The 18,423-nt window shown below is 40.3% G+C and overlaps 2 protein-coding genes and 1 pseudogene across 2 annotated transcripts; 2 read left to right on the forward strand and 1 right to left on the reverse strand.

The window, feature by feature from the left end:
• The first annotated feature begins 964 nt into the window (after positions 1 to 964).
• LOC121999342 (basic leucine zipper 4-like) lies at positions 965 to 1,369 on the forward strand. The gene has a single exon (XM_042554037.1). The coding sequence runs from the start codon at positions 965 to 967 to the stop codon at positions 1,367 to 1,369; it is 405 nt and encodes a 134-aa protein (XP_042409971.1).
• Positions 1,370 to 1,474: 105 nt separating this feature from the next.
• On the reverse strand, positions 1,475 to 2,420 carry LOC122000053 (CASP-like protein 1B1). The gene is made up of 3 exons (XM_042554624.1): positions 2,090 to 2,420; positions 1,903 to 2,014; positions 1,475 to 1,829 (listed from the first exon to the last, which is right to left on the reverse strand). Exons 1-3 carry the CDS (start codon positions 2,314 to 2,316, stop codon positions 1,593 to 1,595), a joined length of 576 nt encoding a protein of 191 aa, XP_042410558.1. The 5' UTR covers positions 2,317 to 2,420; the 3' UTR covers positions 1,475 to 1,592.
• Positions 2,421 to 14,080: 11,660 nt separating this feature from the next.
• Positions 14,081 to 18,007, forward strand: LOC121999344 (annotated as a pseudogene).
• The last annotated feature ends 416 nt before the right edge of the window (positions 18,008 to 18,423 follow it).

Below are 18,423 nucleotides of genomic sequence, written 5' to 3' on the forward strand. Positions count from 1 at the left end.
GAAGCTTGAACATTTGATACAAGTGTGGGGAATAGCCTAACTGTGAGATTAATTGAGGTATTATGATAGTTTTAGGATCATATTGATCACTTCCACGAGGAAGGCACGAAGAGGGAGGCATCACTATATTAGGTAGGAAAAAATGTTACAGCTCCCAAATGCACCCAAGCACAAAAGGCTCAAGTCACCCGAGCACTCGTACTAAAATACACGAACTATACTACATATGTATTTTCAAAGAGCCCTCTGTGCTACAAATAGGAATGTTCATCCTCATTTGTACTCATTCAAATATAAATTTTTATCCTGTTTTACATCTTTATATCTTGATCTTAGAGTGATCGACTGACGTAGGCATAAAAAAGAGTTCTTTAATCCCACGGTGGCCAGCTAAAGTCTGTGCCCCATGATACACGCACTCATTTAGGCTCCCACAGCTGCTCCAGTGGCTTCGACTTAACGTGACGGATATGGTTGGCAACGTCTGACAGAGATGCGACTGTGCATGGCATCTACTTTGAGCAAAAAGCATGCAAATTAAAGGATTGTCGATCTTTTTGTCACTGGCAAACGAAAGATTAACAAGAAAAAGATAAGATGATCATGGATATCATGCACGATCATACGTCAGTCTAAATCTAATAGTAACTGTCAACTGCTTTTTGCCGCGGCAGTCCATCGGGTCAACGACGGCCACGTAGAATCTAGTCGAATCCAAACGCCACCGTTTCCTTCGTCGTTAAGCCAACGCCTCAGCGGGACCTCGTCACGTCATCTCCATACTTTTTCCCATGCGGTCCATCCATCCGCCGTCCACTTCTCGAGCCGACGTGCCTGATCGACTCCCGCACACAGAATGGATTGTTCCTCCTCTCAGCCGCCGTCGCGTGTATAAATGCGGTGGCTCGCCTCCTCCTTCCTTCCCTTTCCTCCCACTTCTTCTTCGCCCGTCTAATTACGCACCATGCTGCTCCTCGACCCCTCTTGGTTCGACTCCCTCGGCCCGGTTTGCTCTCCTTCCGAATCGACCGGACCGCGGTCCCCGGACGAGCAGCGCATGCTCCGCCGCAAGATCTCCAACCGCGAGTCCGCCCGCCGCTGCCGCGTGCGCAAGCGCCGCCGCTTCGAGGAGCTCCGGACCGAGTCGGACCGCCTCATGTCTCTGAACCGCGACCTCGCGAACCGAGCCGGGTCCATGTCCCACCGCTGCCTGCTATTCCGACACGAGAACCGCCGGCTCCGGCTGGAGTCCGCCTCCCTCGGCCGGAGGCTCTCCGAGCTCCGCCAGCTCATCCTCCTCCGACGCGTGTTGACGGCGGCGCGCGGTGGTTTGATTCACGAACAAGCCCTGGCGTCACTGATGACGTGAAATTATTAATGGATTAGATTCGCTTGGTATAATTACGAGATTTGGTTAACTCTCTGTTCATTAATCCATTCAAATAATTAATCAGCGAAAAACTCCCGACTAAAATTTCATAAACTCGAAGATTTTCTGAACGGATAAATTCTCAAGTCGGTAAAATGCTCACACAGCAGACAAACACAACGCACAAGCACATGCACATAAACATTCCTTCTGGGGCGAGCAACTAATTGTTGTTGCTTGTCACATTCTTGCACGTCAAGCCTACGACGGATAAAGCGTTCATGAGCAGGAGCAGGACAGCTCCAATGAAGGCAGCAACGAGAGCCACCCCTCCACGAATACAAAAGGCCTCGAATCTGTCGCAGATGGGATTCCATCGCGCATACTTGTTCCCATTCTTCCCCAACTCCGCCATGGATGCTGCAGCTGCTGCCCCAGTCACCACCAAAGCAAACACCACCTGCTCAAGCACTGCAACAGTTCAGCGAAAAAAACTCTCCGTCGTCATCCTACGACGGGAGGAGCCCACTTACCATGTCCAACAGATGCACTAAAACTTGACGTCCTCTGTTCTTCAAGCATGGCCGGAGCAGCATCACCAGTAGATTATACAGGCTCGCTATGGCATTGGCAAGCACGAAGTATCTGTGACGAAGCCAAATGTCGAAAATGCTAAATCGTAATGGATCTCAAATATCGACGCTAGAGAAGGAAGCTTACACAAAGGCAGGTGTTTGCTGAAATGCCGCAGTGAAGGATTGGAGAATGGGGTTGGTCCCTACCACGGCCACTGTGACTGTTTTCGTCTCCTTGTTGAATGCCATGAGCCCTGCAGCCGTGGAGGTGGCCACAAGAGCTGCCAACCTTAGTGAAACGAGTAACAGGGTTACCGTTTGATGCCACGGCCTGCTCTCCATCTCAGTTTGCTTCCCATTCTCGTCTGCCATTGCTGGAGAGAAAGAATCTGTGCTTGTTACTACTAAGAAGAGATTAAGTGAAGGATGAGATGCGTATTAAGCGGACAGAAAAGGGGCGTTAAATAGATGAAGTTGCTTGGGTGAAGTAAACAAAGTTAAGTGTTGTTAACACGCTTGATTAAAGCAGAGCAGCAGAGCAGTTTAGGGTTTCTTATGGGTTTAAGTAGCTTCCTTGCCTCTACATTTTCTTACCAAACCTCCTTGTGCGTGTAAACTTGCAAACCAACTGTGACGATTATTCTTGATTAATTAACAGTCAAGCTATCTGTTTTTCTGTGTATTCTGTTGCATAAACATTCAGCAACTGTTCTGCAATCTCACCAAAGTTTTCAATCAAAAACATGGCATCTTGTAGATGCCTGTTGATGTAAAAGGAAGGGAAACTCTTCCAATTCATATAAATATGGCATTGCCTTCATTACCCTTGTGATGGTGGTTTCACTTTTTTTCACCAAATGAAGCTTGAACAAATATTCTCTTATGGTCAAGTCAGAAATAACTTAGTTGATCACTCTTAACATGTTTCTGTAATTGAACTCGCCAAATGCTTGTTAAAAACCTTGGTTAAAAATTTTAGTTGTTTGAAAGACCCTGGTGAGTATTACAAACCTGCATTTCTGTGTTTGCTTTACCTTCGATATCAATTCGAAGAAACCGATACAAAAACCAGCAGTACTCAAAAGCCTACAGAGTTAAAATCCAACAACATAAACATTACACAGCATCATCATGGACGCCATGGACTGTAAAACCACCATATGGAGGTTTACTACCATATGATCAAATTACCAATACAACAAATGCACACGATTTCGAACAGTACTAGGATTGGCAATAGCTTCAAGAGGGAGTTCACCTGAAATCTAGTCGAAGCAGAAGCAGAAGCAGAAGCAGAAGCAGAAGCAGAAGTCAACCTGCACTGACAACATAGATGATCCTGTCCGAATCAGGAGTCAACGGACGCTGGGGATGTGGTGCTCTCTGCTGGATCCTCGAATGCTCCGGCGAACCTGCACAGAAGTCGGGCCGGGGAGATCCCGGCGACGACCCTCCGACGTTCAAGTCAGGCAAGGGAATAGGCGAAGAAGGTGGCTGCAGGATGAAGACTCGCGTACCTTCGGTTGAAGAAGTGGAGACCTTATATAGACCTTTCAAAGGAGCCTGGGCACACCAATCGAAGCAATCACCTGCTTTCGACCATGCCCAGGTGTGGGCCTGTCAGAAGGGCATCCATAAGACCATACTGTTGATACAATCACCTGCTCTCGACCATGCCTAGGTGTGGGCCTGTCAGAAGGGCATCCATAAGGCCATATCACTACTGTATCAACCTTTCCGTGACGTGATAGTGGGGCCTTTAATAGTGTCATCTTGCGTACAGTCTAATCATCATGCCTTTGCTGACATACCATATCCCGAGCCGAGCGAATAGGCCGCTCGGCTAACCACTGTTCCCTTGCCACGATTCCGGCCGAGCGGACACCTCCGCTCGGCCATTCTGTCCTAGGCCGAGCGGACACTTCCGCTCGGTCACTCGGCTCCAGTTCTCCTGCTTTGGCGTCGAAAATCCAAACCTTTGGCTGGGTAATCTCGGGTTCCGCTCGGACGGGACCCTATCTGTGGGTCTCCCATTCTTACTGCCGGATCAATAGATTTGCTAAGTAATCACTTAATCACATGATCTAAGAAACTAGGATCCATGTTAAAGTTGTCTGAATTGTTCTTCTGGAACCATGTTAAAGATCTTACTCATTCTCAGACATGTTGTGGTAGTAAACTAAAACTAGCACGCAATGCGATCAATATAAGCTATTTGGTTAGACAAGATGAACCAACACAAGTAACACTCACTCTGAGCTGAGATACTTGCAGGATCCGTAGCCTGTCATGAGAACGAAATGCAAAATCATTCACCAAACATGATTAGATAGAAAGAAAACACACACTTCGATATTGTAGAGTTTAACTTGGATCTCTCTTGGTGACGGTTGCTGTTCCATCAAAGTAGCATGCAATGTCCGAGTTGCCATTCTGCTGGTAGTAGCTGTTGAAGGCAAAGGAAGCATGAGAGAGGAGTGTGTTTGGCTGGTAGCAAGCGGCACCGGGCTGGACCAGCGAGCAGTCTGCGCCACCGAGTCCGCAGGCCCAGTCGAGCGCGGCTTGGAGCTCAGACTCAGAAGTGCCTGGCCGGGCTACACACCATGTGTTGCTATCAATGAAGGTGGTGTTGCCTTCAGGAGGCGAAAGAGTTGGAATTGTGGTAGTGGATTCAGGCTTCTGATGCTGTCTTGCCTCCAGTGAATAAACAGAGACTATTGCAAGGTTTGTAACTAGTGAGAATCTCACAGTCTAACATCAATTTAGTGTGAGTTACTCTTCATTTTTTTCTGCTAAAACTAGTCTAAGTGTGAATGGCAATGTGTGAACTATAGTAAGCATATGAAAACCACAGCATCAGAGATAAAAGTTAAAGAGCAAGCTGCGGAGTAACAAATGAAGTGAAACTTCCAAGAACATGATCAAAGCCCATCCATCGTGAAGAAAATTGCTCACAAGTATTGCCACTTTATGCTTGAATGAGCTTTTTCAAAAAAGTGTATGGGAATGAGGTCATTACCCAACCAACACTCCATGAACAAGAAGAAGACGTAAATGTAGATGATCGACTGTGTGCTCGCCATGGCCAACAGCTCTCTATTAAGTCCCTTCTCTCTCATTTAGCAGCGGCAAGACGGCGAGGAGATTGAAAGAGTCAGAAGTGAACAACTTTTTCAGATGCGGCTGTTCATACAAACGATTCTGATGCGATCGTCTTCTCTTAGTGCTTTTATATTTTATTAGAAAAAGGGGAAAAGAATAAACTTGAAGTGTGATGATGTCTGTTATTCAATGGTCAAGGAGAGACTTGAGAGGGTGGTACGAAGTCTCAGTTTGCATTGACAAGTAGCTGCCGAAGTGCCGAGCATTTATTCATGATAGATCTCAGAAGTCAGAACTAAGACAAACAAAATTAATCCAATATAAATAAATTTCCGTTTTTTATTTAACACAGTAGATGTTTCTGGAAGGTACCATAATTTTTAAATTATTAACTCATGTGTCCACTTTCCGTTTTATTCATGTCTTTCAATTAATTCGACTAACAAAATTAAATTAGTCCATTGATTTTTTTCCTATTAAATTAATTTTATTTTATCTTAAAAATTTATCAATTGATTTCGATTAAAATAAAATGATGGACCTAAAGACTTCATAATAATATAAAATCGATTTATATATTTTCATCTAATTTTTTAGATTATAAAAAATACTATCAAATATCAATTTAACTTAATATATTTAAAGTGATGATTTTTTAACATTCGTGTTTAAAAAATCTCTGTTCTCAATATATTAGGTCAAATTAATATTTGATAACATTTTAATAATCAGTAGAACTAGACGAACATATAAGAAATGGTTTCATATATGAGGTCTCTAGATCCAAGAGTCGATTTTGACAGAAATTAGCTTATGGACCTAGAGACCTCGAAATGACATGAAATCAGTTCCTATGTGTTCATCTAGTTCTCCTTATTATAAAAATACTATCAAATATCAATTTGACACAATATATTGAGAGTAGTGATTTTTTAAAAAAATTAGGGTCGAATAAACTTAAATAAAATAAATGTAGGTTCATTCAGCCAAAATCAGTTGATGGACCTAGAGAGCTCAAAATAAAGTGAAACCAAATCTATGAGTTCTTCTAGTTCTTATGATTATATTCATGCACTCAAATATCAATTTGATCCAATATATTGAGATCAATGATTTTCTAAACATAAATTAATTTTTTGACACATTTATGTTTAAAAAATCATTGCTCCCAATATATTCCGTTAAATTGATGTTTGATGGTATTTTTACAATTAGGATAACTAAAAGAACACATAGAAATTGGTTTCATGTCATTTAGAGGTCTCTAGGTCCATCAATCGATTTTAGCCGAAATCGACTGATGGACCTAGAGATCTCAAAATGACATAAAACTAGTTCTTATATGTTCATTTAGTTCTTTTGATTGTAAAAATATTATCAAACATCAATTTAATTAAACATATTGAGAGGATTGATATTTTAACCCCGAATTAATTTTTTAGATACATTTATATTTAGAAAATCATTACTCTCAATATATTCGATCAAATTGATGTTCGATAGTATTTTTACAATCAAGAGAACTAGAAGAATACATAAGAACTGATTTCATATTATTTCGAGGTATCTAGGTCTATCAACCAATTTTGATTGAAATCGGTTGATAAAATTTTCAAACACAAAAAAAAATCATTTCGACTAGAAAAAAATTAGTCGACTAATTTTTTTTCCAATCTAATTAATTTTATAATGAGAGTAAAATAGAAAATAAGTACGTGATTTAGTAATCTTAAAATCATGATAAGTAATTTAGATATTATTTTAGAAATTTATCTATCGAATCCGGTAAAAACTGAATAAATTTCATATCCACTGTTGAAAAATAATTCTATCAATTTAATAAAATTAAGTTGAAACTATCTGGATATTGTAGTGGTAAATATTGTTAAAATGCATGAAACAATTGCAATATATAAAATAAAATACTTATAATTGAGTCTTATATAAAGTTATTTTTATTTATCGTTTAATCGACGATTATAATGAATTACCCCCTCGGAATCACGAATCAAATTTCTGTTTTTTTTTTCACGTATTCTTAATTCTTTTAACTTTATTTAGGAATAAATCTAGGTCTTGATTCCTTGCTTTTCTTACATCGTTTTTTCTTTTTACTTTTAGATCTCGCATAATTTTGTTGAAGAAATTTTTTTTTGTTTTGTTTGCTGGGATCTAACACAAGATTTGTCTTTTCTTAATTTTTTTCTTGATTTTCTAATTTAATTAAAATAGAATCTTTGATACTTTTATTTTGACTAATTTTTTTTTCATCTAAATTCGGATTGAAAAGAAGTAATTTTATTAGGATGATCCATGATTTAATCTTATATGCCTTATATGTATCAGGACCCCTACCTATAATGTAAAATAGACCGTTTTATTAATTACAAGTGGGGAGTTATGGTAATTACAAGCAGCTGAGATCCTTTTGCAGATAGGGGATGATCCTTTTATTTATATTAGTGAAGATTAATTATCTTATTTATAAAATAAATAAGGATCATCAATTTTTACCAATATATATAAGTAGACCATCTCCTAGTTTGTAAAATACGGACCAAAGGATCCGACCTTATACTGACTGCATAAAAGAACAAGACCTTTGTTATTATGAAAGTGTGTGCTCTTAATCCCGATATAATAACAAGCACATATATTTAATATTTATTTCTTTGATTTATCAAAGGGTACGATTTAGTTCGATAAATCAATATGCCCGATAAGTTGAGAAATAATAGTATTTATAGTGTGTGTTGTTGATTATAGTAGAAAACTGTGTCCTAGGAATTTAGGTTGATGATGTCCCCAAGAGGAGCTCATAAGAATTGTCATGTAAACCCTGCAGGTGGACTTAGTCCGACATAACAATAAAGTTGAGTGGTACTACTCTTGGAGCTAGATATTAATTAAAGTGAGTTGCCAGTAACTTATTTAATTAGTGGGCATTCAATATCTTAACCACAGGGAGACTAACACACTCATGATAAGAATGAGCTCATATAGTAATATGGGATTGGTGCGGTAGTTCAATAATAACTCTTTAGTGGAATGAGTTATTATTGATGAACTCGAGTTGGGTGTTCGGGACGAACACGAGAAGCTCAAGTTCATCAGGAGACCAAAACCAATTCCTCCTCTCGGTTCCTATCATAGCCTCTTAATTATAAAGTGTTATACCCATCCATACACACCTTCTTACTCATCCTAGGTGGCCGGCCAAGCCAAGCTTGGAGCCCAAGCAAGGGTCGTCCACATCAAGGCTTGGATGGATCAAGTGGTGGTCGACCCTAGCTTGAACCCAAGCTTAGGTGGCCAGCCATAATAAATTAAAAGGAGTTTTATTTTTTAAAATCTTTTCTTATGTGGAAGCCATGGTTTTAAAAAAAAAGTTTAAAAATTATAAGTCTTTCCTTTTATAACTTTCTACAAAAGATTAAGAGAAAGGTTTTATATCTTTCCTTATTTGTAGTTAAAAGGAATATTTTAATTTTTTATAAAACTTTCATTTTATTTTAAAAGAGAGTTTTAAAATTAAATCTTTCCTTTTATAGCTTTCTGTAAAAATTAAGAGAAAGATATCTTTCATTATTTGTAGTTAAAAGAAAGATTTTAATTTTAGAGAAAACTTTGTAAATCATCTACATGTTTTAATAGATAGATTTTAATTTATAAAAGTTTCCTTTTATAACCAACCATGAAGGGAATTTAAAAGAGAAATTTTTATTTTAAAAATTTCCGGAAACAAATTAGGAAGTTTTAATTTTTATTTAAAACTTTCCTTGTATGGAGTATGTTGAGGTGGCCGACCAAATAGAAACAAGAAAGAAAATTTTAATAAATTTTCCTTTTATTGGCAAAGAGGATAAGGAAGTTTTTATTAAAACTTTCCTTATTTGCCAAGACCAAGGAATATAAAAGAGAGGGTAGAGGTGTCTCACCTCATAACCTATCATCTATTATTCCTCTCTTCCTTATGGTGGTCGGCCCTCATCTTCTTCCTCTCCTCCTTTTCTTCTTCATTGGTGGTCGGTAGCATCAACTCCCAAGGAGCTTGTTGGTGGCCAGATTTTGCTTGGAGAAGAAGTAGAGAAAGAAGACTTTGTTTCTAGCATCCCTTGGAGTTTGGTGGTGGTGACCAAACCTCATCTTCTCTTGGAGTTCTTGTGGTGGCCGAAACTTGCTTAGAGAAGAAGGAAGCTTGTGTGGATTCTCGTCTCGGTAGATCGTCGTCCACACGATGCCCGAGATAAGAAGAGGAATACGACAAAAGATCGTAAGGTCTATAAGCTATAAAAGGTATAACTAATTATTAGTTTTCACATCATAACTAGTTCATCCTTTTATTTAGATTTTGAAATACCAAACACAAGAGGCTAATGAATCTAGGTAATCAAATTTATGTTTTCGATTTTGTGTTTCTTTTGTTTTTCGAACTTGTGATTCGATTGTTCTTTTTGGTTGAACATAGGGTTACTATAAGGAAATTAAATATTAAATTTCGTTGAAAGACTTTGTTTAGGAAGTGGTGGTTGCTCCCATATCCAAGAAGGCCTAGTGCCTCGTCATGTTTAACCTAGAAGCCGATCTCTGAAATTAATATTTAATTGAATTTGTAACATTGGTGAATTTGGATCAATAATGTTAAGTATCGTTTGCGATCCAAGTCTAAATCACTAAGAACAGATAAGTTAAATTTGAAATCAATAATGTTAAGTTTTGTTTGTGATTCCATATTTAATTTCTAAAGAACACAATAGGTTGGTAGGAAAGGTTCACGACTTGTACAAAATTTTTATACAAGGGAACCGGTACGATATTCCGAGTAGCAACCAACAAAGCGCCTATAGCAGTAAGAGGATGTAGAACTCCATAGTAAAGGGTGCAGAGCCTGTAACAGTAAAAGGATGCAGAGCCTCATGGTGAAGGGTGCAGAGTCTGTAGCAGTAAGAGGATGCAGAGCCTTATGGTGAAAGGTGCAGAGCCTAAAACACGCCTAATTGGGGAGCTGGGCCCTTGGTCCCTGATTGGAGAGTAAGGCCCCTAGCCTGTAATCAAAGAGCGAGACCCCCAGATCCGGATCGGGAAGTCATACTACGAGTCAATGATCGGGGAGTTGTGTCTCTACTATTGTATGAGCGGGGAGTTGTGTCCCTAATGTAGGAGCGGGGAGCTGGGCCCCTAGTGTCCGATCAAAAATTGAAGGCCCTAGTTTTTTATCAAGGAACTAGAATCTCACTCTCTTATCTGGGAGCTATAGCAGCTCTTATAACCGTAAAAAGGAAGCGAAGCATGTAACGCACCTGATCGGGGAGTCATGGCAACCGACTAAGAGTTTGTCTCAGTCCCTTGACTCCCGAATACCCGTGGAGTCATGGAAAAAATATATTGGAAAAACTAACCTATCGGTCAGCTGAAGCTCCAACTCAATCCCTCGACTCCCGAATACCCGTGGAGTGAGGGTAGAAGATAATATATCCGTCGGGATCCTTCAGGACTGTGATAATAACAGAGAACCTCCCAACGTCGTCCATCTTCACATTCCAGAACAGGTGGAGAAGATGCCCACAGACGACACCAAATTGATCCCGTCCGGAATCTGAGTCAAACGAAGGCCAGCTGTGCTGGCGTTGGCGTTGACGGAGGGCGACTAAGGCCCTCTACTGGCACGGTACGAGGAGCCAAGGTCATCTCAGGCTGCTGACAGGGGTTGATGACGAGGATGACAAAGCGGGAGCTCTCTACGCACACTCAGACAAGCCCACGGAACATTAGAGACCAAGAACCAAGGAAAAAGTCCCCAGAGCAGGTCCTCCGACGCTCAAGTCAAGTACTTTTTCTCCAGAAAAATAGTAAAATCACTGGAAAAGTAGAAGACGAGTACAAAAGGATGAGTCCGCGTACCTGCGTAAGGGAGAGGTCCTCCCTTTTTATATGACCTGATGTAGTTCTGGAACCTGACAGGCGTCAGGGAATGTCGGGTGTCAGGATTTGTTTGGCGGTGAATGACATGTGCCATTCTCCTATAGGCCAGAGGAAGGATCAGTGGATAAGGAATCATAGACTATTAGCATATTCCCTCACACATGGTAATTATTCACTAACAGGTGGTTACGATTCCTTGGCTTGATTGTTGTGTAGTGCATGACCAACCAGGTCAGCTTACCCTGACTGGGTATCCCACTCTGTAAGTCCTGAACTATGTATACAACCCTGTCAATCTTGACCCGTGTATCAGCTCTGTAAATCCTAACCTGTGTGTGTGCCTTGTAAATCCTGACCTGTGTGTGCCGCCCCCTGCGTATCAGCCCTGTAAATCCTGACATGTGTATCAGCTCTGTGACTCTTGACCTGTGTATCCAATCCTGCAACTCCTGACTGTTGGTGCAATTTTCAATAGGTCAAGGTTGACTTAGTTGACCAAGCGTAAACCTTGGTCATGGTTTCGATGTTTGACAATACAGAAAGACATGTAGACATGGACAATGCAGGTGCAGTTGTCCATGCGGAGAGATACTGATCAGGGTCTGATCAGGTTGGATAAAGAAGAGTTAAGTAGGTCAAGGTTGACCGGATACTTGACTGGGAAGTCCTAACTGGGATGTTAGGCAGTTCGGGAAATCCTGGTAAGTGAAGCCAGGTGAAAATCCTAGTGAGTGAAGCTAGGTGAAAGTGAAAGTCCTGGTAAGTGAAGCCAGGCAGTTGGAGAAAGTCCTGGTGAGTGAAGCCAGGCAGATGGGAAACCCTGGTGAGTGAAGCCAGGTAAAAGACCTAGTGAGTGAAGCTAGGCAGTTTGGAAGTCCTGGTGAGTGAAGCCAGGCAAGGGAAATCCAAATGGGTCAAGGTTGACCAGACATCTGGTGAAAAGTCCAAGCAGGGAGCTTGGCACGGGAAAAGTCCAAGTATGGAGACTTGGCACGGAGAAGACCAAGATGGAGACTTGGCACGGAAAGTCGGAGAGGGCTCGGTAGCTCGTTCTCCGGGCTGTGGTCGGAGAGGGCTCGGTAGCTCGTTCTCTGGACCGGACGAAGTCGGAGAGGGCTCGGTAGCTCGTTCTCAGGACCAAGTAGGGTTTAGGGCTGGGAGCTCTAAACCTGGATCGGTCTGGTAACCGATCCAGTGATACGCTGGGTTATCTGATCGGTCTGGTGACCGATCAGTGACCAAACAGAAGTATTCTGTTGCTTATCTGATCGATCAGTAGCATACGGTGAAGTTCCTGATCGGTCTGCAGACCGATCAGGAGACGATCAGAAGGAGATCACCTTCGGGAGGGAAAGGTCCTGATCGGTCATGGGACCGATCAGGGAAGGACCTGATCGGTCTCCATGACCGATCAGGGAAGGGCCTGATCGGTCTTATGACCGATCAGGACCCTTGTGGACCGATCAGGATGAAGCATGATCGGTCCACGTCCTAGCCGTTGCGTAGCAACAGCTAGTTTCTTCTGGCTTCTTCTTCGCAGGTGGATGCAGGTATAAAAGAGGCTGAGGGCTTCTAGGCTGCTGCTTCTTCTTCGAAGCTTCTTCTTCTTCTTATTACTGCCTCTTCTTCTTGCTGCTGCAAGTTCTTCTGCGAGCTTTGTTGAGCTCTTCGTTCCTGAAGCTTTTTGTGAGCTTCCACTCGGCTGGGACCAACTGATCAGTTGCTGTTGCTGTTGTGGTTGGATCCGAGAAGCTGCTGCTTCATCCAGTCGAAGAGAAGGCAAGTAAGCGAAGGTGTTTCATACATTTGTATTGTATTTTGCTTCTTGCTTCTTTCTACTCCTGTATTGCTTTTGCAAAACATTGTGGCGAGGTTTCTCCACCCAGAAGGAGTGATTATTAGCCGGGTTTCCGGGGTCTCATCCACCGACGGATTGGTAGGCTTCGTCCACCTTACGGACACGCCGAGGAGTAGGAGTTTCATCTCCGAACCTCGTTACATCGACGCGTTGAGGTTTGATCTTTTTGTTTTCGTTTCTTGTTCTTATTTCCGCTACGCTAACCCTAGTTTGTAGAAAGAAAAGAACGAATTTGGGGTCGGCTATTCACACCCCCCTCTCTAGCCGCGACCATCGATCCTAACACTGACCTGTGTATCCAGCCCTGCGTATCAGCCCTGTAAATCCTGCCCTATGTGTACAGCCCTGCGTATCAGCCCGGTAAATCCTGACCTGTGTATCAGCTCTATAAATCCTGACCTCTATGTGTGCCTTGTAAATCCTGACCTGTGTATCGGCTCTATAAACCCTGACCTGTGTGTGTGCCTTGTAAATCCTGACCTGTGTATCAGCTTTATAAATCTTGACCTGTGTGTGCGCCTTATAAATCCTGACCTGTGTGTGCAGCCCTGTCCCTTTAATCTCTGATCGCCCCACCTTCCTATTGCCACGTCCCCTTGACCTTTAATCGTCATGTCACCTTGACTTCTGACCACCACGTCCTCCTGACTTCTGACCGCCATGTCACCATGATTTCTGACCGCCATGTCACCTTGACTTCTGACCGCTATATCACTTCCGGGGCCCCACCACTATGCACTATATCAGCGCATCTTCTTGCAGTGCAACCAAAAAAGAGTTCTTCTAGAGTCATTTCCCCTAAGTACTTTCCTTTATATTTTTTTCAAATATTCACAAATTAGACATGTATATGTATAATATTTTTTTTCAAATATTCACAAAATTAGACATGTATATGTATAATTGTAAGGATGGTTTCTTTCCAAATTAAATGGAATAAAATATTACGATTCAATTCAATATTTGATATTTCGTTGATTAGATCCTATCATGCATAGTTTTATTATTCAAATAAGGTTTTTATATATATATACGGAATAAAATATTACGATTCAATTCAATATTTGATATTTCGTTGATTAGATCCTATCATGCATAGTTTTATTATTCAAATAAGGTTTATGTGTATATATACATATATATATATAAACTTCTTAAGGAAAATGAACCACTATCCTATTAAGATCATCTATGTCTATAAAATACCGATTCTTTAAGATGACAAATAAAGAATTGACTTGAAAGGAAAAGAAAATGTCGATGGAGAGGATTTGCATTGTTGTTTGTGGTGTGTTGCTGTTGATGTCAACGGCATCGGTTGGATGGGAGCAAAAGCACGATTACAAGGTCGCGATGAGCAAGAGCTTGTTGTTCTTCGAAGGGCAGCGATCAGGCAAGCTTCCTTCTTCGCAGCGCATGACCTGGAGAAAGAACTCGGCTCTACGCGATGGCCAAAAGGGTGGTGTAAGACAATTAGCTATCTATATACACATCCATGCCTGCCTATTCTTGTATTATATTTCTTAATTAATTTGTTTAGGTTGATCTGACGGGGGGATACTACGACGCGGGGGACAACGTGAAGTTCACCTTTCCGATGGCGTTCACGGCGACGATGTTGGCGTGGAGCATCATCGAGTTCGGCGACGGGATGACCGAGGGAGGCGAGTGGATTAATGCTGCGGAAACTCTGAGATGGAACACAGATTTCTTGCTCAAGGCCACGGCCAACTTGCCCAACACCGTCTACGCCATGGTGGGCAACCCCAACAGCGACCACAACTGCTGGGAACGGCCCGAGGACATGGACACCCCGCGCCCCGTGTACGCCGTCAACACCACTCACCCGGGCTCCGAGGTCGCCGGCGAGATCGCCGCCGCGCTGGCTGCTGCCTCAATCGCCTTCAAGACCTACGACGCTGCCTACTCCTCGCGCTTGTTGTCTAAAGCGAAGGAGGTGCGTATTTGAAACCCTGAAATTAATAATACAAGTGATTATATAGAAGAAAAAAAATGGTAATCTCAATTAGGTTCATTGATTATTCGAGCATGGAAGTTTTTCATAGATCATTAAGATAAATCGTGATGCCGGGATGTCCTACCACGGCACCATGCCCCGACGATAAAAGTAGGGATGACAATTTCACCCGAACCCGATAGAGGATCCGACATCCGATCCGAATGGAGGAGGGTATTGGTATAGAGGGACTATCAATATCCGATACCCGACCCGAATATCTGATTAAATAATATATATACATATATTAAAGAAATTTTTCCCCCAAAATTAACTTATTATTTTTGTTGATATTAAGAGGAGAATATATAAATGTTTAATCTATTTTTTTAATTATATATATATATATATATATTTAATAGGTTGTTAATTTTAATATATTTTTTGTTGAATGATAATAGTTGGATAGAAAGAAGAAAAATTATAACTATAGAAGATATCCGATCATTTAATGGGTATGAGTATACCCATCAGAAATCCTATATCCGATAGTTATAAGAACGGAGGATATAAAATCTGACCCGAACCCGACCCATTAATTATCATCCCTAAACAGAAATGATTATAAAGAGCTGCTATATGAATGGTATTGTGATAGTATTTTATCTAGGGGTGGCAATTCGGTTCGGGTTTGGGTTGACAGGTTCGGGTTGACAGGTTGGCGGGTTGGCAAATGACAACCTGAACCCGACCTGATTATTATTTCGGGTCAAAATATTCAACCTAAACCTGATCTGTTTATTTGCACTTGACCCGAACCCGACCCGTTTGACCCGTTTAACCCGCTTGACCCGTTTAACCCGTTTAACTCGTTTGACCCGTTTGACCCGTTTAACCTGTTTGACCCGTTTGACCCGAATATGACCTGAATTCATTAAATAAAATTTGTATATTTAATTAAAAATTAAAAATAACATTTATCTACACAAATTGAAAATTCATATCATAAATGATAAGCCATAGCAACATTGCAATCAATAGCATAACATATCTCTATGTTTAGGGTTTTTAACTTTTTTAAATTTGTAATTTTAGTTTAAATTTATAATTATTTATAAACGGGTTCGCGGGTTGTAATCGGGTAATTTCAGGTTGACCCGAACCCGACCTGTTTATTAATTGGGTCAAATGGGTCGACGCGATTTCGACCCGAACCCGAAACTACCCAACCCTAACATGATTTTTTCATGTTCGGTTCGGGTCGTGTTTTCGTGTCGGGTCAAAAATTGCCACCCCTAATTTTATCGCTATAAATATGTATATAATTTCAAATATTTTATGATTATATATATATATATATATATATATATATATATATATATATATATATATATATATATATATATATATATATATATACTGCTTAATTAGAAGGGGGCTTGGTTTAGAAAAATAATGGTGGAGAATGGGAATAAAAATAAATAATTATTATTGTTAATGTTAAATTACATAAATAAAAATATAAATAAGGAAATGAATGTTAACAATCATTCATTTTCATGTCTACTCCTTAATTAGTAATTATTTTATTTTCATTAATCGAATATCCTCTTAATATCAAAAATAACCTTAGGAGACTGCGCCGGCCGAACAGCCCTGCGTCGGATCTATTTACGCCGGCCAAATTGTTGTGCCGTCGGAAGCCATTCACGTTTTGAAACAAAACGTGAACATAACTATGAATTCAATTCACGTTTCGAGCTAAAACACGAACAGTTGTCATGGAATTCAATTCACGTTTTTGCTAGTTGCTCCAATGGTTTTGCCGTTGAATAGCAACCATAGTTGTTGCCGTTCATCGTGAATTTAAACTCCAACGCATATAAATGCATGCATACAATTTAATTTATTTGTTTTTTTTTTATAAATTTTTTGCAGGCGTATTATTTCGCAACCAAATACCAGGGCTCATACAACGACAGCATTGGCCACGCAGTCTGCCCATTTTACTGTGATGTCAGTGGCTACCAAGTAATTATAATTAATATAGTTTTAATTAATTGCTTTTATTTCTAGTAAAATATTTATATATTTATTTATGTTGCAGGATGAGTTAGCTTGGGCTGGAGCATGGTTGAATAAAGCCACCAACAGCCAAAAATACCAAAAATATGTTGATAAAGCCATTCGAAACATCAAACTCATGGAAGAAGTAACTGGCTATTATTATATCGATACTGAGTTTTCATGGGACAATAAACACGCAGGAACCTACGTCCTCCTAAGCCAGGTATTAATTAATTAATTTAATTTCATATATCTATTAATGAATATATATATTTACTTTTTAAAATTATAAACCGGCTTTATTTTTTTACTTAATTATGACAAATTTTTTAACAAATTAAAATTGCAGATTGGTCGGTACAAAAAAGAAGCTCAAACCTTTGCATGCGCCGTGCTACCAGAATCCCCCACCAGGACCATCAAATACACGCCAGGTTCGTCAATTAACTAATAACTTCTCGTGTAATTATCATTTTCTCGACGAAAAAAATTAAATGGCAGAGTGAAAATATTTCTCAAATTGGAGAATATATAATTCATTTAATTATTTAATTTATATATGCACAGGGGGTCTGCTCTTCAAGACCGAAGGGTGCAACAGTCAAGTCGTGGGTTCACTTTCTTTGCTCGCTCTTATCTATGCTAAACATCTCAGGCTAGCCAGGGAAAGAATCACTTGCGGCAACACCAAATTCCCCGCTTGGAAGCTTGTAGAATTTGCAAAAAATCAGGTAATTAATTTACCATCAAAACTCTATTATATTAATTAATCGCTTTCTCTGAATTAATATCAATGAATTAATAATGTTGTTTGTCGATGTGCGTAGGCGGACTACATCTTAGGCACCAATCCAACGGGAATGTCTTACATGGTCGGTTTCGGCCCCAAGTTCCCTCAGCGCATTCATCACAGGGCGGCCTCCCTCCCGTCCATCAATGCGCATCCCTCTTTCATCAAATGCACAAACGGCTTCTCTTACTTAGACAACCCCAATCCTAATCTGAATGAGCTGACTGGAGCTATTGCCGGAGGGCCTAACGATGGAACAGATTCCTTCGACGATGATCGACGTCAGGCGCCGCAAACTGAGCCCACCACTTATGTCAATGCGCCGTTTGTTGGTGTGTTTGCTTACTTCGTTAATCATAAGAAGTAAAATTGTTGAAACTTGAAATTGAATTGTTATACGGGAGATCAATAAATGTTCAATAATTAGTACATCAGACTCATTAATTGGACTCGGTAAAAGTGTGTCATAATATGTCAGACTCATACAGTAATGCAACGTAAGAGCGATAGAACCCTAGCTACCTGTTGATCTAGCTGAACGCGTTGGAATTTCGTTTTGTTTCAATTTCTCCTATACAAAAATTGTACAAGTACATAACTTTTCCTACCAACCCGCATGTTCGATGAAAGAAAATCACTTATTCAATTTCGTTTTTCTCTCTGCCTGTAGTGTCCAAAATCACTTATTTAATTAAGTAAATTTATTGAGTTAAATTATAATTTAATTGGAATCCGGATTTATTTAATTAAGGGAATTTATTGAATTAAATTATGATTTAATTA

The sequence above is a fragment of the Zingiber officinale genome, chromosome 7A (genome assembly GCF_018446385.1).
Source record: "Zingiber officinale cultivar Zhangliang chromosome 7A, Zo_v1.1, whole genome shotgun sequence".
Lineage (NCBI taxonomy): Eukaryota > Viridiplantae > Streptophyta > Magnoliopsida > Zingiberales > Zingiberaceae > Zingiber > Zingiber officinale.